This window comes from Aspergillus pseudonomiae (assembly GCF_009193645.1).
Source record: "Aspergillus pseudonomiae strain CBS 119388 unplaced genomic scaffold BDV37scaffold_51, whole genome shotgun sequence".
Classification (NCBI taxonomy): domain Eukaryota; kingdom Fungi; phylum Ascomycota; class Eurotiomycetes; order Eurotiales; family Aspergillaceae; genus Aspergillus; species Aspergillus pseudonomiae.
This window is the reverse complement of record NW_022476043.1, coordinates 201,269-225,711: the sequence shown is the minus strand read 5'-3', so window position 1 is coordinate 225,711 and position 24,443 is coordinate 201,269. Positions and strand designations below refer to the sequence as shown.

Genomic DNA, 24,443 nt, shown 5'->3' with positions numbered 1-24,443 from the left:
TTCTAGGCCTTACGGAATTAACGCTCTCCAAAAAGTTTTGAGAATGGTATTTTTTCTCTCTTTCTTTGGGAAAGGCAGAATGATGATGGTTGTACAAGGGGAGAGCCTGGGGTGAATTGTTTTGAATCCATCGTATCTGGCCGACCGTTACAAATGGGTTGACTCTTGGTGGCGTATGGTGGCTGTTGGAGGGGATGTCGTGTGGTTTAGAATGAGGATGAGAATGCGGAATATTTCCTCTTCCTCTCTCTCTCTCTCTCTCTCTCTCTCTCTCTCTCTCTCTCCTTTTCTTCTCCTTTTCTATTTTATTTTAGTTTTTTCTTTCCCTCAGTGTCATATATGATGATAACTGTAGGAGTTATGATTTTCTAATTTTAAGGAGGGGGGAAGTTGGTTACTGGGTGACCAGATTTGATGACGGGGGGGGGGGGAAGACTGAATAATTAAACTACTCGGCTAACCCTTCAAATAATAAATAATCGAATCATGGGTGGTCTCCGAGAAACGAGCCGTTGTCGAAGACTCGATGCAGAAGGGGAACGAATCATGGGTTAGGGCTGGCCACATGCAGTTCCAGATATGTATGTAGGATGTACATCTGGATGTAAGTGCGCAGCCAATGTACCTGGACGTGTACGTCGGAGGTGACCTGCTGGAATGGGGTTGTTGGAAGGCTGAGCCAGGTCTGTGCTGGCCGTTCAGAGCATACTTACGTTGTGAAGGATTTCGGGTACTATTTACCCTGAGAACGTTAGTATATATATATTTAACGAAATATTTCTGCTGTTGTTGGGGACCATTTTGGAGAAAGGTCTAGATGGAGTGGTAAGGTTGCCCGTGGCGTGGTCAGCCCTCAGCGTAGTACTGGCTCTTTCCGAAGGACTATAAAGTGTCTATCACCAGTGGATCATTGATAATAAAAATAAGAATAAGAATCATACTATGCTTGAATTGGGGTCCTCTGCTTCTCACTAACTGCCAGACTAAAACGACGATACCGAAACGTTACAGTGAAGCGGGTGGGTCAAACAAATCAATTATCAGGTCCGAAAGGAAAGCGAGGGAATGTGAGCGTTTCAGGCCATTGTAGGGAATGGGAAATTAAATCAACGAGAATTGACCTAATTTTCCAGCCGAGATAGAATCCTTACTGACTTGAACTCCCAGTGGGAAACGGTACGTTGGTTGTTGATTTTCACTTCATTGTTTTTCCTTTTTTCTTTCTTGTTCTCTCTTTTCTTTTTCTTTTTCTCTTTCTTTTTTTTCCGTGGCCGTTACCTTACTTTACGGCATATCCTTACCTACTCCGTCCAGTCCGAATGTACTACTAATCCCTCCACCCACTCACACTTCACACTTACTGCCACTCTCTTGCCTTTCAACTCAACTGGCTTGTTACCGTTTTATTATTCGTCTTCTCCCCCTCGTCCCCCTTCGCCTGTTCCTTTTCTTCGTCAATCCATGCTGTCAATCTTGCTTTGCCGGATTTTACGCCCTGCTTAGCACGTCTATTTTGTTTAATTTTCTTCTTCCAGTTAGTCAACCTCATCTTGGGGTTGACTCTTGTCGATCACCCTGGCCTCGCGTTGAGCGCCTTCCGTCGCGCCGTTCCCCGCATAGACAATTCGTTGTCCATTCCCTTTTTCTCAGTCCTTACGTGATCACGACAACTATTTTTTTTTCTTGTGATTTTGTGGTGATTTGTGTGATCTTACCACAATTCACAGTCAACAAATAATAACGTCTCAGTTTCCCGTCAACCAGGGTCGTTTTTCGCTGGAGTTCACGCCCCGCAGTTCAGCCATGGCCCGTTGATCTTGCGGATGAATCCATAACCTCGTTTCTAAGGGCACCCGCTCTGCCCGGCAGACGGTCTGCCTGGCTCTGTTGATTTCGCTTGTCTTTTTGCCTACGGTACCTCGAGTCGTGGCGGTGATCCCTCCCCGGGGGTTTTTTTCCCACCGTCTCAGAAACCTTGCCGGTCAGCATGGCGGGCAATGGCATCCAAAGTCCTCAGTTCCTGGCGCCTCCGGCCGTGACGGCCTTACGGCAGGAGGCCCGGAGCATCGTTCCGAGTTTAACCCCTTTGAATCGCTCTCTTAGTGACGACAATGACATGCAGGAAGAACGTGCGGAGTTGAAGCAGGCAGCGGAGCAGACGTTGAACGTCATTGTGGACCTGGATCTCGATGGCCGCATCAAATGGGTCAGCCCGTCATGGAGACAGGTCGTGGGAACCGATCCAGGGTCGGTGGAGGGCCGGATGATTTCGGATCTGATTGTGGACAACAAGAATGCCTTCCAGGATGCAGTGGAGGCCATGAAGGAGGATGATTCTCGCAGTCGCTTTATTCGCTTCTCGTTGCTGATGGGTCCCGACTCGGTTCTGAAATACTCTCCGGAACCCCGACCTGTGAAAGCGGAGACGACAGAAACTGGTGAAATTGAAGGCGCAGGCGGCCAGGAGGAGCCGCTTGCAGAGCCGGAGGAGCATAACCATGATGTTCTGAGCATGGAAGCACAAGGCATCATGGCGTACGATCGGACGGCGGATGGGGCTAGTCATGTAGGTTTGCTCGCAGAACCGGGATGGCTGGTATCAAGCTAACTGAAGAATGAAATATAGACGATGTGGATGTTGCGACCGTTCTCCGAGCCCAGAGAAGTCACCATAGATCTCCCTCTCCTGCTGGTGGAATCTCTAGGCGTCGGAGCCGAGGTGTTAGCGAGTTATTTGACGACTTTAGCAGAAGCGGCGGCGAACGAACCCGATCCCTCTAAGCATCCTGCTCCCAACCCGGTATTATGTCGGATCTGCGAGCGTCAGATCACACCTTGGTGGTTTGAGAAACATTCCGATCTTTGTCTACAGGAACATCGAGCTGAGATGGACGTTCAGATTGCCCAGGAAAACCTCAATGAGCACCGTCATGCGATTGTGAAGGTGCTGGATGCTCTTGAGGCTAGGCAAGGTAGACCCTTGGTGCTGGGTGAATCCAATCCACCTCTGACCCAGCCGGAATACAAGGGACTTCCCATTGGACCATCCCCGGTAGCTTCAGCACCATCGTCGGGGTCTGTTTCTAGTTCTAGCTCTGCGCCTGCCACTCCGCCTAGGTCCAGAGACCACTCGGCTTCCGGAATGGGTCACTCCCGTGGTCGATCGTTCGCTATCCGCCGGCCGTTGTCGCGTGTCGTCGAACTGATCCTGGATCTCTGCGATACAGCTTTGGAGATTAACATGCCGGTACTCAAGGAGACTCGCGTAGACAACGATGAATTCCGAACCCTATCTCCCCAGTCTGAATCTCGGATTTCACAGGTTATCCAATGGCAGTCGCCCAGCACTAATACACTGGAACAAGAGCAAGGCCTGGCTGCTTTGTGTACTGATACAGAGCAGGTAGCTAAAGCGAAAGTGGATGCGACTATTCGCTACCGCAGGATTGTTGAATATGCCGAGCGAATTCGCATCGAGTATACTGTGCTGGTGGAAGAGTGTATTACTGCAGCCCTTAGTAAGGCTGAGCGTATCGCAGCCGGTCAACTCAGTGACTCCAGCTCCTCTGAGGATGAACCTGTGCTTGACATCCTTGATAGTAACCTAGCTACTGGCCCCGTCTTCAGTGCGGCCCAGTCTCGAGAGTCCATACCGTTACCTCGTCCAATGTCTGCTTTGACGATGTCCATGCGGAACTCTCCTGACCGGCACCAGTCTCCCCATTCCTCCGAGGGGAAATTGTCATCAGTAGCTGTATCTACTGGATCAAATAGTCCCATGGAATGTCCTACTCCTCGCTCACACAAGAGCGTTGCCGGTGTGCTGGGCACGTCTCAACCTTCCCGACGCGGTTTTGCATCGGCAGATCTCGATGCTGGAGAGATGAGTGACAGTAGCGTCCTCTCATCTGCGTTCCCGGGCGCCATGCGAACGGATTCGCCGTGTTCCGATCGAAGCTTGGATCGAAAGCGTAGGAGTCTGGTGCTCCCTGGACTCGCGAGTTCCCCTCGCCGAGGTCATTCGCCTGCCCGAGTTTCTGGCCCTCATTCGCCCTTGCGAATGCCGAAGCCTCGCCTTTCTAGCGGCGCCGAAAGCTTGCCATCTCCCATCGTTTCCCCGTCGACAAATGCCAGTGAGCTAGCGCATCATCACTTCCGCCACCATCGACGCCAATCTTCAGCAACCTCGTCCGATGCTCCGCGGCCACCCGTCTCGCCGCACCTGGCATCGGCTAGCCAACCACAGCCACGACCAGCGCCGGTGTCCATCAAAGATTTCGAGGTGATCAAGCCGATTAGCAAGGGTGCCTTCGGTAGCGTATATTTGTCGAAAAAGAAGACGACGGGGGAACATTTTGCGATTAAAGTTTTGAAGAAGGCGGATATGGTTGCCAAGAATCAGGTCACCAATGTCAAAGCAGAGCGAGCTATTATGATGTGGCAGGGGGAAAGTGATTTCGTTGCCAAACTATACTGGACGTTTTCCAGCAAAGATTATCTCTATCTGGTAATGGAATATCTCAATGGGGGTGACTGTGCATCTCTTGTTAAGATCTTAGGTGAACTTCCTGAGGATTGGGCTAAGAAGTACGTTGCCGAAGTAGTCCTCGGGGTAGAACATCTTCATAGCAGAGGCATTGTCCATCGAGATTTGAAGCCAGACAATCTATTGATTGACCAAACCGGTCACCTTAAGTTGACTGATTTTGGCTTGTCTCGGATGGGGCTCGTCGGGCGTCAGAAGCGGGTTTTGAAGAGTATGAACAATGAGCCAGCGCCCGATCTCCTGAAACAGGGACCTTTCCCTCGCGCTAGATCCATCACATCTTCTAGGTCAGCCTCCTTTGACTTTCAAGGCAGCGGTTCGCCAGGGTCCACGCCATTAATGACCCCAGATGTTGCTGGCAGCATACCCCAGCCGTCTTATTTCAACCTCAATCAGAGCGGAATCAGCCGACAGACGTCTCGTCGGGCATCGGGGTATCGCAGCGATAGCGTAGGCAGCGAAGGCTTGAATTCAGTCTTCCGAACATTGTCCCTTCATGACCCCAGTGAAGTGCAGGGTTCGTTGCCTGTTCCCGTACCTGGCGCTAGCAACTTGACCGAGGCGGAGGGCCAAAGTGAAGCAGGGGAATCTCCACATCTGTATCCGCTTCAGCCAACGCCTAGTAATTCAGTCCCGTATGACATTGGACCGCAGCAAGGTATGATGCCGCCATTGATGGCGCTCTTCGACCCTGAGGACCATAACCGTCGTTTTGTTGGCACTCCAGATTATCTGGCCCCTGAGACAATTAACGGCGCGGGCCAGGATGAAATGAGCGACTGGTGGTCCCTGGGTTGTATTATGTTTGAGTTCCTCTTCGGCTACCCTCCTTTCAACGCAAATACCCCAGATGAAGTCTTTGACAACATTCTCCATCGCAGAATCAACTGGCCGGAGCATGTGGAGGAGTTGACGAGCCCGGAGGCTATTGATCTAATGAATAAGCTGATGACTACCGATCCTGCTCAGCGGATTGGAGCTAACGTGGAAGAAAAGTATCCGAACGGGGGAGCAGAGATTCGTAACCATCCGTGGTTCTCGGATATCAATTTTGATACCCTCCTGGATGACAAGGCCCAGTTTGTTCCAAATCTGGAAAACCCGGAAGATACCGAGTACTTCGATGCTCGTGGAGCTACGCTCCAAGCCTTCTCTGAGGAGCTAGAGGAGGGAGACTCTCCTCGGCCCGTAACCACCGGACCATATCCAGATCGCCCACATGATGCCCTTTTCAAGGTTCGTTCGCAGGTCAATGCATCGAAGCGACCCTTGATGCCGCTGCATATTCCACCTCATGTCCGCGAGTCACGTAGTAGAAGACTGAGTGAGCCTTCTCTGGAAGACGACTTTGGCAGCTTCTCCTTTAAGAACCTCCCCATGCTTGAGAAGGCAAACAAAGATGTGATACAAAAACTGCGTCAAGAGGCGATGCAAGCACAGCAGCGCCCGTTCGCGGCCTCGGGCCCCCAGCAACAGTCTTCAGGAAAGGACCAGGGACAGGCGCAAGGACAGGGGCAGAGTCAGGCACAGACCCCAGCCCCATCTTCGTCTGGTCCCTCCCTGGAAGGAAGTCCGTTACCAATGTCGTTGCAGCGGACTATGTCACAAAGTAAAGGAAACAACCGACCCTCCTCCCCGTCAAGCCAAGCAAACTCCTCTCCCAGTCGTCCGTCTCAGCCTTCATCCCCTCTCCTAGTTCAATTTAGCACTGGTCATCACAACCATGAACGGAGAAAGACATCTGGTTCTTCGTCGACTAACTCACACCACTCCAGCGCCTCTGGACCACCTGCTAGCACTGAGCAGGCTCGTATGGCAAGCCTAAAGATCGGCTCATCCGCCTCGTCGCCGGTGAAAACAAGCCGAGTCGCAGCAACCCATTCGCCTGACAAGACACCATCAGGCCCTCCCCGCCACGGTAGTATGCCCACGAGGGCTAGGTCGCAGACTATCGGGTCCCAGGATGGTGACTTGTCCTCGTCACTGGCCAAGGAATCATATGTTGCTGGTCACTATAAGCGACGCAGCCAACGATTCAACGATATCTCACCCTCTTCTTCCGACAATGAAGACCCGCGTACGAAGCAGTTGCTCAAGAACCAGCGACAACGCCAAGGTTCCAGGCGCCTTTCTCAGCTTAACTACCCCGATGGCCCATTCTTCCGGCCCTTGGATGTACTGATCTGCGAGGATCATCCGGTCTCCAGGATGGTGATGGAGCGCCTGTTTGAGAAGCTCCGCTGTCGTACGATCACCGCTGTGAATGGCGCAGAGGCTATGCGCTACGCTCTTAGCCAAGTGCAATTTGACATTATCATGACGGAATTCAAGCTGCCCCAGGTAAATGGAGCAGATGTCGCCCGTATGGTTCGGGAGACACGGAGTGCTAATCGACACACCCCAATTATTGCGGTAACGGGCTATCTGAAAGATTTCCCAGAGACCCACCACTTCGATGGGCTGATTGAGAAACCCCCAACCCTGACCAAACTTACCCAAGCATTGTGTAAGCATTGCCACTGGAAACCTCCTCCGAACGAATCCATTCTTTCTCAGCCGTTGGCCGTCCCGTCCGCAACGCCCCGTCAGATGCCAGCTCCTGCCGAGCACAGCCCAAGCTCAGTAACATCGTCCAACTTTGTCCCGGTGTCGGCAAGTTCGTATCAAGGTTCTAGTCGCGCAGACTCCATTGGCAGTAGCTACTTTGGTGATATGGAGTCTGTCAAGGCTGAGGATGCCCCGATTACCGGCAGCCGTAAGAATGATGAATGGTGTTCATTTCAAGGTGGACTAGGCATATCAGGAGATACGGGTACAAGTCAAGGAGAACCGACCCAAGGAACGGCCGATTCCAATAATAAACCCAGCTCAGACCCTGCACCTTTACCGCATTTGCCTCATGCTGCCTCCGCCCCGGCTTCTATGAATGCCTCTGGCACGCTCACCCCGCGGAAGCAGCGCTCTAGTGAAGCGATTCGCGCCAAGAGAGAATCTTTGGAAAGAAAACGCTATGAGTGCGTGGAGTCTGGTGATGATGAAGACGAAGAGCTTGGGCGCCCCACCTCGCGCACACAAAGCCCGAGAAATCGGTCAACCCGGCCTGGCTCTAAATTGGGTATAGAGATGATGAGGACCAACAGCAGAGGCAGCGTGGTCAGTGGCAGCGAGGAGTTGCTCAAGAAAGAGAGAGAATCACTCGAAAGGAGGAGGAGTGGAGGCTCCGAGAGCATCAGCGAGGAGCGAGCAGAATCTCCTGGCATAGAGGATAAATATGAAGGGCTCCATTTCCCCGAAGACGCGATTGTGCTGTCGGAAGATAACTTTAGCCCTAAGCAATCTCCCACACTTTCCGCGTCAAATATGAGTCCCGGTTTCTCTTCACTGTCTCGTCTAGAGTCCTCGTTTGCGCATCGCATTTCTAGGGTCAGCCCGGATACGAGCACGGAAACTCTCAAAAAGGGCCACATAACGCCTCCCATTGTGTTCACGACAGAGGATGAGTCCGTATCGGTCGACCCGAATACACCTTTCATCCGGACGTTCAGTGTCGAAGATGACACCGAAACAATCCCTGATTCTGAAGCCACTCCGCGGCCGATACATACCCCTTCGCTCGGCGTAGATTCGGAGATTACACCTCGTCAAGGCGCAAGATAGAACGATTACATTTTCACTTCGGTTGGAAGATAGACTGTTTGCCTTTGATTTAGAACTTGCCCAGGACGCAGGTGTGTCGTTGCTTAGCCAGAGATGTTGCTTGTCTCTTTGTGGTTATGGCCGTATTTCCCTTCTTTGTATATTTCCCCCTTTTCTTACTGATGAAACTTGTCTGGTATTGCAGTCTGCTAAAGTTACTCTCCATTCTGCTGGTTTTTGCTCCCTTCTTAGTCGCTTCTCATTCCATTTTCCTTTGCCAGGTTCAGCGGGTGTTCCGGAGTGATTGATATCATCTCAATCAGGTCATTTGAGTTTCTCTCTTTTCCACTTTCAATATCCTCCACCATTCCATTTCCTATGTTCTACCAACCCATCTTCAAACCAAATCAAAACCAACAAAAAAAAATCCATGTATGTACGAAATAAAACAATCCGTCCGCCCAAACAAACCAAGAAAAAGAGAAACGGCACCAACACTGACTCTGAAACGGGCAGAAAAAAACCAAACAAAAAAAAAAAAAAAGAATCCCCTCTGAGCACCTGAGAAGATCATTCTGTTATGGCTTCGGTAGTAAATATTTCAGTGTATTTTATGACATGATACGTGAGAACTTTTTTTATGACATGGTGCATGATGATGATGGAGCATTGATTGACATTATCTGTCTGTCCTTGAAATGGGCTGCTGCATGGATTCAAAACGTATTTTGTAACAAGTGCTTAATAGTTAACTAGTTAACTAGTGCAGGGTCCTTGGGAGTCTAATACATGGCAGTTATGTTTATTTTCAATTTTCGCTTCTGGAGATATTTTCTGGGGTTATGTGATTCTGGACTGTGTGTTATGCAGCCATGGCTTAGGGGACTCTGGGGAGAGTCGTGCAGGCGAAGATTCAAGATTGGGGATTGGGACGATTTGATGGGCATATATATGGGACTCAGCTGGTCTTGCTTGGTTGAGGGATGGGGTTTTGTAGTGTTGTCATTGCAATAGTAAAATTACTTTGCGTTTACTTCGTATATATAATGCAACGGTTGTTATTGATATCTGTATGTACTCAGGCTTAGCGGCTTAGAGATGGTGATTATCAATCTTGTAGGAGTCTAATTATTAAATGACAATGAATGATAAGGACGCTCATAGCCAACAGGTGTGGAAGCCGCCAGCGTAAAACGTGTATGTTCATATGAACTTATGACAAAACCCAGTCCTGTCCCGTCTTCATATTACAACCAGAAAAGAACGATGCCACCCACAGTATCAACCATAAATTAGCGTAGATCATGTGCGCGTAGGTATCAGATAGATGGTAGTATGTATGATCGAATATAGTTTCACAGATAAGAAAAGAGGGTGTAAGGGCTATCGGGCGCCGGGAGAAAGGGAGCGGGCGTCGCTCGCGTCGAATCGGCCTTGTTCGGCCAGATCGTCGCGCTCGCGGCTGACGCTGGAGCGGTGGCGGAAGAACCGGTTGCGACTGATGGAGGACAGGCTATGGGTGCCGTGAGAGTCCGTCGACCGACGGCCTTCACCTGACTGGGTCGGGACGCTGAGGTTGGACGGGCGACGTGCCCGAGAGGACGACGAGCGGCTCTGGCGCTCAGCCTCTTCTTCCTCCTCTTCTTCCAGGATGCGGCGATGGGCGGCTTCGCGGTTGGAAAAGCGGACGACGTCATCGACACGAGGGGAGGTAGTTTCAAACACATCGCCCATCACATCGCCGGAGGAGAGATCGCGCATTCCCAACGAGAAGTCGACATGTTTGTGAGAGTGGACCGACTCGCCCCGGGCACGGGCTGCAGCGGTGTTCATGCCTTTGCGCAGGATTGACGGGTGGCGGGTGGCGCTGGAGCTGCTGAGGCCAGTATTCTCGGGCATGTCGTGGATAGGGGTGGGCGGCGGGCGGCTGTCGTGGTCGGCTGATGCCATCTGAGGTGGGAAGCCCTGGATATGGAAGGGGATATCCACACCGGCACCCTGGAGGTTCATGCGTGGGCCCTCGATACCAATTTCTTGCAGGGCAACCATGAGCATACAGATGAACTTGTTACGACGCTGAAGACGCAATCCTTCGTTCTGCCAGTTAGACTTGTAGAAGAAGACGACGTTGAGGGTCACAGAGAAGTTTTCCGTCACGGCACGCATTTCAGTCAAGATATTCGTCTGGAACTCGCGTTTTTCGCTGCGGACAAATTCCAACAGGCGTTGACGAAGGGCATCAATCTGCTCAAGCGTTGTACCGTACTTGATCACGATGGGGACTGCTTCCGCGAGCGCACCGGATCGGCGTTGGTTGAGGATAAAGAGCCCGTTCAAATAGCTGTTGGGCGCCTGGACGATGTGACCCTGCATCTTCTTGAACTCCGTGTAGAGCAACGAGATCTGTTTCACAAAGTAGTCATCACCCAAACCAGCATCACCTGCGTTACCATAGATCGTCACACGGTCGCCCACATCGAAGGGGTGCTTGACAAAAACGAAGATAATCGACTGCAGAAATTCCTGGGCGGTGGCAGAGAAGAGCCAGGACAAGGCAAGGATACTGGAGCCCGCCGAGGTGAGCACGCCAGAAGCTGAAGTCGAGATCAGCGACACGAAGACGATCAAGCTGATGACAACGACGAAGAATTCCAAAACGTTGTCGAGTCGTGAGACGACCGAGTCAAGATCCTTGAGAGATGCAGTAATAGCCTTGCGTTCCCGTCCGATTTCCACACAAACCGCCTCCAATTCGTCCATGGAGATGTCGCCATTCATATCTTTGTCGAACATGATAAATGCAGCCTCAGCTTCCTCGCTATTATCGAACGCCTCCTTGAGGTCACCGGCAAAGACCGTGTCAAATCCGTCACGCACGAAAGTCCGGTAGAGACGCCGGGCCAGAACCTGGCTGCCTGACGTGGTCCGCAACAAGGTCAAAATGACTTGATAGGGATGAGTACTGTTGGTCGCCTTCCGGCCCGTGAAGTCCGCGGCAACTGCGCCGGCCATATCGCCAACCTTGTTCAATGCACCTTTGGCTACACGTTGCGCCTTGCCAGCGTAGCGCAAGGGGGTTTTGGTGCCGCTGCCACTGGTATCAACCTTTTCTTCAAACTCATCGTCCTTCACCGAGATCTTGTTGCGAGAGAAGTCGTACAGCTTGGTCAAACTGCCGATCTGGAATTTATTGATCTCGATCCGATCGGCATATGTACGCGTATGGAAACTAATGGCGATAAGCTGAATAATGATCTTTTCGATATAGTTCAGAATCGTCCAGACAAAGATGGAGATGATAATCTTGTTGACCGTATTCTCCCATGAACGCGTGCCTGAGTTGCCGTCCACATGATGGTTCTTCATGGTGGGGAGAAAAGAGATCTCGATACCTAGCCACCAAAAGAAAAAGGTACCGTGGAGTTCCAATTGCTTGGCCATGTCGCGCCACTTTTTGGCGTTGTTGGTGAAAATACTGGCCAGCAACCCTACGGCGACAGGAATACATTTGGCCACAATCTAACGCATCGAACCGTCAGGTACACCGCAGGAGCAACTGGAAAGGGAAAGGGAACATAAACATACTCTACCAGCCCACAGAGTCAACCAGACAATTTCCAACCAAACCGAGAACCAGAGCAGTTGGACACCCCCCACGTTCGCATCTGGGTAAGCCAGTGCGCCGACCAGCAGCGGGATCAGTAAGACAAGAACGAGGGGTACAATGTATGTTAAATAGCGAATGATGAAGCTGGACTCGTGGATTTTCTTGACGAATCGGGCGATGCTCGTGTTGGGCGACTCCGGCGGGTTGTAGACCGCGGCTTTCTCGTGCAAGGGATTGGTCGCCTCGTCGAACTCGTCCACGTTTTGGGAGCGATGCGAGCGAGACCGCGACATCGAGTTGCGCTCCGCTTTGCTCTCTGTGTCCTCATGGATGGAACGTGATGCCACCTTCTCTGCTTCCAGGAGAGCTAAATCATCTTGGAGGCGCTTGGCCTCTTCCCTTTGGGCCAAAGGCGAGCGTAAATCTGTTCGGTCCACATCGTCGGCATACGAGGTGTCGACGGCGAGGTGGTTGTTCCCGGGAGTGCCTTGCGAGCCCTCGTTGATATAGGTCCCTTCGTCCGAGGTTGGGGAGTGGTCGTCCGTCCGGTTCTTCTTCTCGGGATATTTGGGAGCTGAAAGCTCCTCAATAGGGGTCGACATGCCGGCACCAGGCCAGGAGTCTTAGTAAATATTAAGTATGGTTGATATCGATTGAATGCGGTTGGACTGGAAGCGTGTCAGAAAGCGTCAACACGCTATAGTACGAGGTAGAAAAGAGTGACTAAATGGAGAAAAAAATCGAGAAGAAAAAAAAATGAATGAATGAGACCCCGGTATATGACAAACCGAAGGAGTCTAGAAGGGTTGGAACAGGTTTGGTAGAGGGGCAGCAGTATCATATAAATATTCATATAAATATGCGATGGGACCGGCAATACGAGACGGAGACACACCTTCACCAACAATAGTGGGGACTCGGATGTCAGACTAACAAGCAGACGAGACTTGGAGTCTTGGAGTGGGCATCGGATACTGGACCCGTCGTGGTCCAGTCAATCGAAAGGGGAAAGAGGTTGATAGTGAGGTCAGAAAAGAATATTATAAGATGGGGAATAATAGAGACAGTAGAAGGTAAAGAAAGACTGACGGAGGGCGATAGAAGAAGAGAAGAGAGAGTGAGGAGAGAAAAGGAGCCAACGAAGTATTAAACCGGAAGGTACTTCCTACTTATCCCTAGTAAGAAGAAACTGGGGGTAAAAAATATGAAAAATGAAAAATGAAAAAATCAAAGTTGAGCCCAGCAGCAATGACAAGCACAGAAGTTATGCAGCCGACTTCCAATGGAGGAGCAGTTGATTTGTGCCGATCGCACGGGAGAAAAATAGGACGGGTGGAGACCTTTCACCATGCGAAGAATTTCTCAGTTCCAGACCGTTTTATCATTTGGTGTCAGTGTTTTGGATCATCGCCGAATTGACTTCATTAGGGTTGTGTGTCTTTGTCGGGATGATAACGTCAGGTTCTTGTACCCCCAAACCACCATGATTCTTTCCACCGCGTATCTTTTAAGATAGCACAATCCTTATCTATCAAACCTAAATTGTATTTTTATCCATTTTTGAGCTTCCACAAACCAGGTACCGGTCGATGTGGCTTTTTTTTCCCCTCTGGTAAGGCCGATCTGGAGATTAACTAAGGGGAGCCACCCGTTCACCGTCGGCTTGGATCAGTGGTTCTGGCCAGTGGTCACAGTGGCCCCGTTGGGTCCTTAGCTTTCCCACTAGCAGTGAACGACCCAGCAGCTCTGACCAATGATGGCCCTATCGCAGGCTTCTGGTCAGACCCGAGAACGTGTAAGGTCCTCCGTCGAGGGACCCCTACCGCGTACGTCGGTCTAGATGTACGCCGGAGTAAGGCTCGGTTCAACGTGAAGGAAGACTCCTTGCATAGCTGCAACAATGCTGATTCATCTTCTCATCCCCCGACACTTATGCAAGTAACCAAACCGGTGGGTTCTCGGGAAAACGATAGTTCGAGATGGATGGCGAGTCGTGTAACCTGGACGCTTACCGAGCATGGAGCACATAGTATAACATACTACCGAGCACACTCCTGATGGCGATGGGAACCCGCCATTGGTTGGCTATCTCCGTCCAAGTAAAACACTCGATGGGAAATTGGCCACCGCCAAGAAACGCCACCTCAGGCACACTGACGGCAAGCTCTGAACTTTCGCTTCCACCGAAAGACGGAAGATCCCAGTGAAAAAGTGTGTCAACCACACTGACAGCGGAACGTTGAACTAGACTAGTCCTCGTTTCTCGGAACGGTACTTTCTCAGCTCAAAAGTGTCCTCTCCGACTCTGTTCACGAACAGTGGTTTTAGTCACTTTAGTCATGAGAATGGTGGCAATCCCCATTGGCCTGACATAATAGTGGGTTTTTTGGTCAAGATGGGTACGGAGTATATTAATTTGAATCTCAGACGGTGCAAACATTAATAGCATCGATATCGTGAAAAAGGCTATTTCCCACACCATGCGCATACGCCGTATATTGTCGGGAAAACCTGATTTTGGTTATGCACTACACCTGCACCCCATTGTGACGCATAATGTATGTCTTGGGTATTGGCCTGAGGCAAGAACTCTTGATTCGCCAGAGTATTTATTAAAAGAAAAAGGAGAGAGTTCCATCCCCAAACTACCTTCCCGAGCACTACCATCCATAGGTGGTATAGTGCAACGAAAACATTACATAGTAGCACCCCCCAACATCCACCTCGATGGATTGATTGTTAATTGAAAGTCTCCATGCGATGGAATTGTTGACGTGTTGTTCCCCGCTCCGATCAACCAGTCAACGGAAGATTCTTCTGTGACGATTCTGTACCAAATCTTGATAGGCACTCGAACAATGGATCGCCCCATCAGAAACTTTCTTTACTAAGAAGTGCATAAGCGAAGTGTACCACCATGGTATTCTATGCACGCCGTGATATGCTCAAGACCTGAAAACAATCGCATACGGGGTACTGTGATATATACCTCGCAATCTGCTCCACATGGCATGGTCATGGGCCATATGATGCCCATAAACCGAGATATGGTGCATAGGTTCCATCCCCACATTTCCCAAAGAGCACGTGGATCATAGTTACCCAGAATATTGAGAGATACCCCCAGAATGCAGTCTGATAACAAGGATCAATCTCTGGAATATAATGACCGCATGTTCTCGACATGCTGGCATAAGGGCATAGTACCCCATTAATACAGCTCTGAGACACGACTATGAATCTCGCTATACGCAACGCCGACATAAGAAATCCCTCGGTGTAAGCAATTCAAAGGGTCAGCCAAATTACTCGCTTCTAGCGAGCTTTTAACAGTATGCTATCTTATCTAGTAGTGCATACCTATAATCACCTCCAGACACTATGTACTTTGTTCTTCTCCACGAAACATTACCGGATACAGGTGTTTAGGCAAGAGACGCTTAAGATATCAGGTCATAGTGGAAGGCAAATTCTGGACGACCTTGTAAAGAACCCGGGTATCAATCACAGTCTGTACATACCAACTGGTCTGGCGTTCGCTACCCATATATACCGGCCTTTATGTGAATCATGGCTTCGTTCTGGGCCGATGTGTCTTGACTCTCGATTTTCGAGACTGGAAGAAGTGGAGCGTGACAGAAATAGTTTTGGCGAGTTCGGATGACGATCGACATAGACTATCCGTGCATCGGAAGCATATTGACCTTTCCCCTTCCAATAAGGGCCTTACTCCAGTCACCACCACCAAGTTATCAACGGTTAGCAGCGATCTTCATACTCTACTAGTCTCCTCCCCGTGTATCTTCATGTCCACATTAGGTCACATTCTGGCAAGTTAGACGACTGGGGAATAGGTTCCTTAAAAAGGTGATGCTATTGATGCTTTGACCTCCCTGGGATATGGCATGCAGAGGATCAAATCTACAAAGGATGATTCACGTGCCTTGTACGTGACGCTGGCTGGTATTTACATTTGTCACACCCTTCTCTCTCTCATATATATCTCATCTCAATTTTTATTTTTTCTTTTTTCTTTTTTTTTCTTTTTTTTTTTTTTTTTTTTTTTTTTTTTTTTTTTTTTTTTTTTTTTTTCACTCGCTGTGAGTTTTCTGTATATATGACTATCAATAGCATAGCGGCTTTTCATTCATAGGGTCACGAGAAAATGGCAGCAGGTCCAATCCTGGTTGCTTTCGGAGTTCTATGACTAAGTTGTATATTTGACTATCTCTTCGTGAGAAGTGAAAATCAATATCACCCCTGTGATCTAGGAAGCTACTATTAGTCTTACTCAACAACCTCAACATTTGTTCAGTCTACATAACATGGCAAGTAACTGAATTGAATTCTTCACACTCAAAGCTGCCAAAGCTGCCAAAGCTGCCAATACCTCCGAACTTGCGTCGCAGGTAATCTCCATTCCCGCATGGTCATCCATCTCTTACTGTATAACACACTTCTACATCGATGTCACTTCTCTTTTTGCTTATACGCCCCGAACAAAGTGATAAAACGAACAGAATGCACTGGATATCTTATTATTCTCCTTCACCCACTTGATATACCACACAGAACATTAACTCCGGATACCTAGAATATAAGAAGTACAGCTGCGAAAGGTTTACTTAAACCAGGAAGAAAAGCTTCATTTTTACCGTCCGTCAGCGCCCCTCTATTGCTGACGGGCTAACCAGGAGACTATCAGATTCTTTAGGATATTGTTGTTCTCTTGGGGATGGATGCTAATGATTACAGTTCAGCTTGAGTATGATATTGCTTGTTCGGGTAACTATAGCCCGATGGCCTGAGGTTAGTACTAGTAGTGTAGTTGAGTAGCCCGAAAAAAAGAAGTGCAAGAGCACCGTGGACGGTTCGGCAGCTAATCTGCGAAGACAGCAGGATACTCTTCGTAAGGCAAGTCATAGGGTATATGATGCGTCTTGTATGTGGCATTGTAGATAGGGATTCAGCGGTACTGACTTGATTATATACTCGTACATGATTGTCTCCGATAATTTAACCTCACGGCCAGCGTTATGGAGATAGAAAGTCAAATTTCTGACTTAGAATTCGTCTTGTCCTGTCTTTGACTGTTGGCCATCCATTTTCAGCCAAAATCAAACTCGGTTGATAGGGAAAGATAGATGGAAGAGGGAATAACATAACATGATGGGCTCTGACGGGTCACGTAATGATCCGCTCGGTGGATGGATCAGGAGAGGCTGGAGACCCGTTGATTGGCTGATGCAGCCTTGTTATTGGGCCCACGGGCAAGAACGACCGCCGAACTATCACTCCACTACTCCTTCACTTTACTAGCTCTCTCTTCTCTTCTCTCCTTGTTCTCCTCTTCGATTCCTTGAAGCTACACCTGACTCTTTTCCAATTCTCTCCCATCCAACCACCGGCATATCCTGTCGCTCCGCCCGTCTCCCGTATCACCATCTCGTTAAGCCATCATGAGAGGCGAGGTACGAACCACTCTGGATTTACTGCCGTTTGCTTATTTACTTCCCCCGCATTGTCACGCCCCTCCCCTTAACCACGACCGTTGACATTTACCTCGTTCGGGCTCATCTTGCCTGGGCATCACCCTTTTCCATGGATGTGCATCTATTGATTCTAACCTCCGTCCTTCATCTCTAGATTTGCCACATCCACATTGGCCAGGCTGGTACGCAGCTTGGTAACAGCGCTTGGGAGTTGTACGTTCACCGCTTTTCCCGTTGCCAACATATACATACCCCACTCTCAACTAGCCCACGTCTGGGTAGCAACCGGGTTGCAATTGAGCTAATCTCGACCCATACAGATACCTTCTGGAGCATGGCCTCAAGGCTGATGGCCGTATCGACCCCGAGGCGTCCGAGGAAGTCAACTCGGGCGGTTCGTTCGAGACCTTTTTTACTGAGACCAGCAACGGCAAATACGTCCCCCGTTCCATCTTCGTGGACCTCGACCCATCGGTATGCAATCGCCTTCTAGGAAAACAACAGAATGCTTGCGATGAATCTGTTCCGCTGACTATCACCAGCCTATTGATGAGATCCGTACCGGTGCCTACCGCCAGCTCTTCCACCCTGAACTGTTGATAAGCGGAAAGGAAGACGCAGCCAACAACTGTGCGGTCTACAGAAAATAACAGTGGAAAGCAAAGGCTAATCGATAAACCACAGATGCTCGTGGCCACTATACCATCGGAAAGGAGCTTGTGGACAGTGTCGTTGATCGCGTCCGCCGGGTGGCCGGTAAGACTAATGGACCGACCTTATTATAAGCCTATGCTGATCGGGCCAGACAACTGTTCCTCTCTGCAGGGTTTCTTGGTCTTCCACTCGTTCGGTGGTGGTACCGGTTCTGGTTTCGGTGCTCTATTGCTGGAGCGCCTCTCCACCGACTACGGCAAGAAGGCCAAGCTAGAGTTCGCCGTTTACCCTTCCCCTCGTGTCTCGACTGCTGTTGTTGAGCCCTATAACGCTGTGCTGTCTACCCACAGCACTATTGAGAATGCCGACTGCACATTCCTTGTTGACAACGAGGCAGTTTACGACATCTGCCGTCGCAACCTGGACATCCCCCGTCCGAGCTATGAGCATCTGAACCGTCTGATTGCTCAGGTTGTCAGCTCCATCACCTCCAGTCTGCGTTTCGATGGTGCCCTCAACGTCGACTTGACTGAATTCCAGACCAACTTGGTGCCCTTCCCTCGTATCCACTACCCGTTGATCTCCTATGCCCCCGTTGTGTCCAGCAACCGCAGCTCTCATGAGAGCTTCAAGGTGCAGGATCTCACCTTCCAGTGTATGGGCCCCTAATGTTCCCCCCCAAAGTGCCTTTGATGTCACGGTGTGACTGACAACTACTCCTAGGCTTCGAGCCCAACAACCAGATGGTTGTCTGCGATCCTCGGAACGGAAAGTACATGGCTGTGGCTTTGCTGTACCGCGGTGATGTTGTGCCCCGTGACTGCACTCAGGCCATCGCCTCCGTCAAGGCCAAGGCTTCCTTCAACCTGGTCGAATGGTGCCCCACCGGATTCAAGCTGGGTATTAACTACCAGAAGCCCGTGCGCGTTCCCAACAGCGAACTCGCCCCCGTCGATCGCTCCGTCAGCATGTTGTCCAACACCACTTCCATCGCCGAGGCCTGGGGCCGTCTCGACCACAAGTTCGACCTCATGTACTCGAAACGCGCCTTCGTCCACTGGTATGTCGGCGAGGGTATGGAGGAGGGAGAGTTCTCCGAGGCCCGTGAGGACCTCGCGGCCCTGGAGAAGGATTACGAGGAGGTTGCCAACGATGGCGAGCCATTGGAGGAGGAAGAGCCTGAATACTAATCGACTTGCAACTCGGCGCCCACTCTGCTTGTCGGTTTGATTCTTGGCTTGTCTACTTTGTGCCAAAATTGTATCTCGTCCTTGTGCTTGCGACACCCCCTTCTGTTTTCTTGTTTCCCTAGCGTTCGTTCCATTTCCCACTCTTGTCCGGTAGCCAGTCGGTAGAATATGGCGCGTAAAATACGAATACACATCTAATTTCCTGCGAGGGTTCCCATTCCCAGTCTATTATCCAATCGGCGTCAAGCAGAACACCGGGTAATGCATTAGTCTATACTGTACAATCTAATCAATGTCTAAAGGGGCGGTGATCACTCCGCCGCCACTTCAAGCTCGCGGAGATAATGTAGCGACTTCTCGTAGGTCCACATCGTCACAGCACTGGCCGGCGCAGCCTTGAAGAGACTCACCGTCAAACCGCGGTAGAGCCCTCGCATCCCCTGTGTCCGCACGATCATGGCCATGGTGTTGAACACCCCCTGGTACTCCGGGATATTCCGATGCACATACTTGGAGCGTGTCGGGCCCTGCACCTGCAGCCTCTTCCGCACCAGGTCCAACGGAAAAACACCCGTCTTGGCTAAGACGCTGGCCACCACTCCCGCTGCGGCATCCCCCGACCCAAACGGCAGATCATGCAATCCAGACATCACCGGCCGCAAGGACTCGTACGTCGCAAAAAAGAATCCCATATAGGGCACAATCTGCCCGACCGCGGCACTACATCCCCGAAAGAACCCCCTCGGGCCCTCATTCCGCGCTATATCGCGCACCGACGCGTAGAGCGACGCATACACACGTTCTGTGCCCTGTGCTGCAAACCGTGTGCGCAGTAAATCAAGCGGGTACGTCGACGCCGTGGCTAACCCGCCGGCCGTGGCACCCGCGACGAAGGATTCCGCCGGCGGAGGGAGCCGGTAAGGGTCTAGTTGCGATAGGGCTTGCGTGGTGGTTCGGTAGGCGGCGAATTGGATGGCGCCGTAACAGACGTACATTAGTTCCGCGGGGATGTTGCCTTTCCATAATCCCTGTCTTTGGAGTTAGAAGGATTTGCCGGGTTGGATGTAGTTGCGCGTAAGACGTACTGTTATCCCTTCTTCGCGGAATATGGAGCGGATCGTGGGGAGCGTGCCTTTGTAGACGGGGCCTTTTATGTTCTGGTGTGAGGTTGGGTCGGAGAGGGAGTGGATTTGGAGCTGGAGACGGATTTTGACGACGTCGAGGGGAGCGACGCAGAATCTTTATTATTGGACTTCAATGTTAGTTAAGGTCGAGTTTGAGGTTTTTGGTGTTGAGGACAGGGACATACCGGGAGACCAGGCCTGCGATCCCGCCTGCGAGAACGACTTGTCGTCGCGTGCCCTGTTCATTCACATTGCGCTTTAGTACGAGAGTGGAGGAAGGAATAAAAAGCCAAGGCGATTTGATTGACTTACCTCATCCTTGAGGTGTTCTCCCCCGGCAGACATGCATGTGATTGATTATGGGATACGGGGATCTGGAACGGATGGCGCCGGGTAAATGGATGGACAATGTTCTTTTTCTTTTCTCTTTTTCTTTCCCGTTTTGGGGTGGAAATTTATTGAGCTAGGAAACAATGGGGATTTATAAGAGTTCAATGGGTTGAATAGTTCATGGGAAATTTGCCATTAAGTCAGCGATACGTAAAGAGGTTCTTAGGTAACGAGCAATGCATTGGATTGGCTCTTCTTGTTCCTGGTTACTAACAGTTATCGATTGCGATCTATTCTAAGAAATTTGCCCTTCAAAAAAAGAAAAATGAAAAAGACGGGAGGTCATGTTTCAATACCTTATCGATACGGCGGTAAATAACCAGGACGGTATTGTACAGCAGTTTGCCTGGTTACTCCGCACTTTTATGGTTAAAAAGTAAAACATCACGCTAACCCTGAACCGGCTTGGTGCTTGGACCTCGGCTTTTTCCCAAAACCTTCATATGGAGTGATGTTCTCTCCAACATCCCCTCGTTTCCCTTCTTCTTTATATCTTTCTGCATTTTGTGCCCTTGGGCGGTGCCATTGACCCAGTATGGTTCGTCTGTTGGCAACGTTTCTTCGGTCCTCTCGGACTGCTGTGCCCTCAGCTCGCCCGCTCTATTCTCGAGGTTACTCTGCTGCGAGCAGCGGCGCCGAAGATGCTGCCTCCCGCGGATCGAACTCGAAAAGAGTTCCTGAAGGGGATCCTATCCGAAGTTTAGTAGAGCCTCCAGAGCCTCAGACTCGCAATAGCCAGCCCTCACCCCCCTCAATTGGGCGCCAAGGCATCCGAATCCACACCGCGAAGGGGAATATCTCGGCCATGCACTATCTGCTGCGTGACGGCTGCAAATGCCCCCAGTGCGTAGACCAACACTCGAAGCAGCGCAATTTCCGCATGTCGGACATCCCAGCGGACATCAAGCCGCGCTCCGCCGACTGGGACGGAAGCGTCCTGAAAGTGAAATGGGAGAACGACATCCCCGGGTTCGACGAGTCGCACACCTCCACATACACGCTCAACCAGCTCCGAAACCCCAGCGCAAACTACTCCTACCACAGCACCGGCCGCAAGAGAAAGCGTCTGCTGTGGCACAACTGGTTCAAGCACCGCTTCGTCTCCTACGAGGAGTACATGCACGACGACAAAGCCTTCTCCAGCGCCATGCGCGGCCTCGCCCAGACCGGCCTCCTCTTCGTCAAGGACGTCCCGGACTCCCGCGCTGAGGTCGAGAAGATCGCAACCCGCATGGGGCCCCTCCGGAACACCTTCTACGGCGCCACGTGGGACGTCCGCACCGTCCCCGAGGCCAAGAACGTCGCCTACACGAACCAGTTCCTGGGCTTCCACATGGACCTGATGTACATGAACGAGCCGCCGGGATTCCAGCTCCTGCACTGTCTCCAGAACTCGTGCGATGGCGGCGAGTCGCTGTTCGCGGACTCGTTCGCCGTCGCCAGACAGCTTAGCCTTGATGACCCGGAGGCGTTCAAGGCCTTGTGCCACTTCCGGCTTTCGTACGAGTATAACCATCAGAATGATGTGTATTCCAACGATTGGCCCGTGTTCCAGACGTTTGTGGACGAGTACACGCAGCAGACGAGGCTGATGCACGCCAACTACTCCCCGCCCTTCCAGGCCCCGATGCACGGCCAGCGCCGTCCGTTCAACCGCACCGTAACCGAGATGCGGGCCCTGGATAAATTCGCCAAGATGCTGGAGGACGAGCGGTATATCTACGAGCTGAAGCTGAACCCGGGCGAGTGTGTGATCTTCGAGAATCGCCGCGTCCTGCACGCCCGGAAGCAGTTCAATACCGCGACTGGCCAGCGCTGGCTCGCTGGTGCCTATGTCGATGAGGACGCCGTCTTGTCCAAGTTCGCAACCTCGGCACGTAAATACCCGCAGCTGTGGCGTGACAGCCCCAGCAAACCATATCGGAAACGGGCTGAGGGAGAGAGTCACGATGGGCTTTCCAACGAGGAATTGACTATGTAAAGATGACGAAGAACGTGACGTGTTAATCCATTGGCTACTGTGTTTTCTACAAAAGGCTCGAATACACAAGCATAGAGGTATACAGCGGTTTCAACGCATGTCAGAGGAGCTTAGATTAGCTCCTGTACATAAGCATAGCGTGATATTTATTCATTTGTTTTTTTTTTCCGGGTCTCTGTTATTAAATGAATGAACCAAAAGAACGAAACATGCAAGAAGATATAGTGCTGGAACACTGAACATAGAAAACGTAATGGCATCGCTGTCCTATAATCTAACAAATCGAGTTTGCAAGGAGGTAGAAAACAAGACATAAAGAAAACTCTTTCCCGTATTCTATACGCTCAAGCGGCAGCAGGAGCCTTGTTCACAGAGAACTCACGCAGGAAATCCGGATCATTGTCGATCTCGTCCTTGACCTGTTGACGGGTTAGCACAAGAACCATTCAAGGAAAACAAAAGAGAAAAATATAAATAAAGAACTCACAATATCCAACCCCCCAACCAACTCCCCACTAACCCACAACTGCGGGAACGTAGGCCAGTCCGCAAACTCCTTCAATCCCTGCCTGACATCCTCATCGGCCAAGATATTAAAGAACCCATACTTGACGCTCCGCTCGCGCAGAATCCCCACCAGCTGCCGGCTGAACCCGCACTGCGGCGCGCTCGGCGTCCCCTTCATAAACAGCATGACCGGCGCCGCCTTGACCAGCTCCCCGAGCCGCGCAAACAGCGCCTCCTTCGACTGCTCCGGCGTCAGCGTGTCCCCGTTCGCAGCGCCGGCCGGCGGCTGCGTAGCCGTCGCGGGGCCGGTCTCGCGGGGCACCGCGGTCAACGGCGGGGGGATTGTGGCCGGGGCGCCTCCCGAGGCGGCTTTGGAGCCGGCGTGGCGTTCGACGGCGTCACGCACGCGGGCGGCTTCGCTGCCGGAGATGGATTCGAGGACTTCGCCGTTGCGGGTGAGGACGACGAAGGGGACGGCGGTGACGTCGTAGTCTTCAGAGATGTCGGGCAGTTCTTCGGCGTTGATGCTGATGAAGGAGGTGGTGGGCGGCGTCGTGGCGGGGTATTGGGATGCGAGGGCGGAGAGCACGGCGCGCATTTGCGCGCAGGGCGCGGCCCAGGGGGCGTGGAAGTAGAGGATCGAGAGGGTTGTCGGCGGCAGGGACGTGATGTGGGAGGTGAATTCGGCCTCGGACGAGATTTCAATTAGAGTTGACATCTTGACGTTTCCACTCTCTCTCTCTCTCTCTCTGCGGGGTTTGGGAAGACCGGGCTTTGGACTGTGGCGGCGGGAAATCTCTGGGATGGGTCGTCGCTTGGTTGTTGAGCTTGTTTGAGTCTGTGGGACTTTTGGAATCGGATTGAAGGGCGGACGGTCAAGTCGACACTTGCGATGCGCTTCACCGGGTATTGTTGTAGTGAGGAGAAGGAAAGAGGGAAGATCGGAGTGAGGCGAAATTTTGGCCGCTTATCAGATCGAACGAGGGACGCAAATCGGCTGGCGCTGGCGATGACTCGCTTTCTGTTTGGCGTCGGTGGGGCTCGCTTCCGATGACACCATCGTTTTGGCCCCGGTCGGGTTTAGTCGGGTTGGCTATGGCGACGTACTGGTGGGAATTGTAGGATGATAAGATGGCATCAATCATTGCAGAATAGCACAAATCCACTAGGAGAAGTGCTTAGAGGATGTAGATAAGTACATGTGCATCAACAGGCATGCAGGTGATATGGTCTTTGAACTGAGTTGAGGACTGCAAAGTGGCCTATAGTTATAGATTCTTACATGTTATTGTGTGAGCAGATTACAACTTCTCCTA

At 51.2% G+C, this 24,443-nt stretch overlaps 6 protein-coding genes across 6 annotated transcripts; 3 read left to right on the top strand and 3 right to left on the bottom strand.

The window, feature by feature from the left end:
* Positions 1-1,987: 1,987 nt before the first annotated feature.
* On the top strand, positions 1,988-8,203 carry BDV37DRAFT_284778 (protein kinase RIM15; the record flags this gene model as incomplete). The annotated part of the gene is made up of 2 exons (XM_032087573.1): positions 1,988-2,566; positions 2,627-8,203. The coding sequence occupies 2 exons, from the start codon at positions 1,988-1,990 to the stop codon at positions 8,201-8,203; spliced, it is 6,156 nt and encodes a 2,051-aa protein (XP_031939785.1).
* Positions 8,204-9,380: 1,177 nt separating this feature from the next.
* Positions 9,381-12,928, bottom strand: BDV37DRAFT_160903 (Mechanosensitive ion channel family). Its single transcript, XM_032079162.1, has 3 exons — positions 12,685-12,928; positions 11,768-12,457; positions 9,381-11,701 (listed from the first exon to the last, which is right to left on the bottom strand). Exons 2-3 carry the CDS (start codon positions 12,389-12,391, stop codon positions 9,566-9,568), a joined length of 2,760 nt encoding a protein of 919 aa, XP_031939784.1. The 5' UTR covers positions 12,392-12,457; positions 12,685-12,928; the 3' UTR covers positions 9,381-9,565.
* Positions 12,929-17,091: 4,163 nt separating this feature from the next.
* BDV37DRAFT_160840 (tubulin alpha chain) lies at positions 17,092-19,384 on the top strand. The gene is made up of 7 exons (XM_032079161.1): positions 17,092-17,260; positions 17,436-17,494; positions 17,602-17,755; positions 17,824-17,911; positions 17,966-18,037; positions 18,087-18,590; positions 18,659-19,384. The coding sequence occupies exons 1-7, from the start codon at positions 17,249-17,251 to the stop codon at positions 19,123-19,125; spliced, it is 1,356 nt and encodes a 451-aa protein (XP_031939783.1). The 5' UTR covers positions 17,092-17,248; the 3' UTR covers positions 19,126-19,384.
* A 52-nt stretch (positions 19,385-19,436) lies between these two features.
* BDV37DRAFT_272921 (thiamine transporter TPC1) lies at positions 19,437-20,594 on the bottom strand (the record flags this gene model as incomplete). The annotated part of the gene is made up of 4 exons (XM_032084976.1): positions 19,437-20,153; positions 20,211-20,364; positions 20,435-20,487; positions 20,562-20,594. 4 exons carry the CDS (start codon positions 20,592-20,594, stop codon positions 19,437-19,439), a joined length of 957 nt encoding a protein of 318 aa, XP_031939782.1.
* A 282-nt stretch (positions 20,595-20,876) lies between these two features.
* Positions 20,877-22,984, top strand: BDV37DRAFT_252578 (putative Gamma-butyrobetaine hydroxylase subfamily). Its single transcript, XM_032082449.1, has one exon. It carries the CDS (start codon positions 21,175-21,177, stop codon positions 22,618-22,620), a length of 1,446 nt encoding a protein of 481 aa, XP_031939781.1. The 5' UTR covers positions 20,877-21,174; the 3' UTR covers positions 22,621-22,984.
* BDV37DRAFT_160832 (PICOT family protein) lies at positions 22,793-23,935 on the bottom strand. The gene is made up of 2 exons (XM_032079160.1): positions 23,108-23,935; positions 22,793-23,039 (listed from the first exon to the last, which is right to left on the bottom strand). The coding sequence occupies exons 1-2, from the start codon at positions 23,843-23,845 to the stop codon at positions 22,965-22,967; spliced, it is 813 nt and encodes a 270-aa protein (XP_031939780.1). The 5' UTR covers positions 23,846-23,935; the 3' UTR covers positions 22,793-22,964.
* Positions 23,936-24,443: the final 508 nt, after the last annotated feature.

What these genes read in the sequence shown, in the direction of transcription:
- BDV37DRAFT_160903 (XM_032079162.1), bottom strand. Translation starts at nt 12,391, where the DNA reads ATGTCGACCCCTATTGAGGAGCTTTCAGCTCCCAAATATCCCGAGAAG. An exon ending in TGACTCTGTGGGCTGGTAGA is followed by an intron (nt 11,702 to 11,767) that starts GTATGTTTATGT and finishes TCGATGCGTTAG; the next exon opens with ATTGTGGCCAAATGTATTCC.
- BDV37DRAFT_160840 (XM_032079161.1), top strand. An exon ending in GGAAGACGCAGCCAACAACT is followed by an intron (nt 17,912 to 17,965) that starts GTGCGGTCTACA and finishes GATAAACCACAG; the next exon opens with ATGCTCGTGGCCACTATACC. An exon ending in GCAGGATCTCACCTTCCAGT is followed by an intron (nt 18,591 to 18,658) that starts GTATGGGCCCCT and finishes AACTACTCCTAG; the next exon opens with GCTTCGAGCCCAACAACCAG.
- BDV37DRAFT_252578 (XM_032082449.1), top strand. Translation starts at nt 21,175, where the DNA reads ATGGTTCGTCTGTTGGCAACGTTTCTTCGGTCCTCTCGGACTGCTGTG.
- BDV37DRAFT_160832 (XM_032079160.1), bottom strand. Translation starts at nt 23,845, where the DNA reads ATGTCAACTCTAATTGAAATCTCGTCCGAGGCCGAATTCACCTCCCAC. An exon ending in TGGTTGGGGGGTTGGATATT is followed by an intron (nt 23,040 to 23,107) that starts GTGAGTTCTTTA and finishes ACCCGTCAACAG; the next exon opens with GTCAAGGACGAGATCGACAA.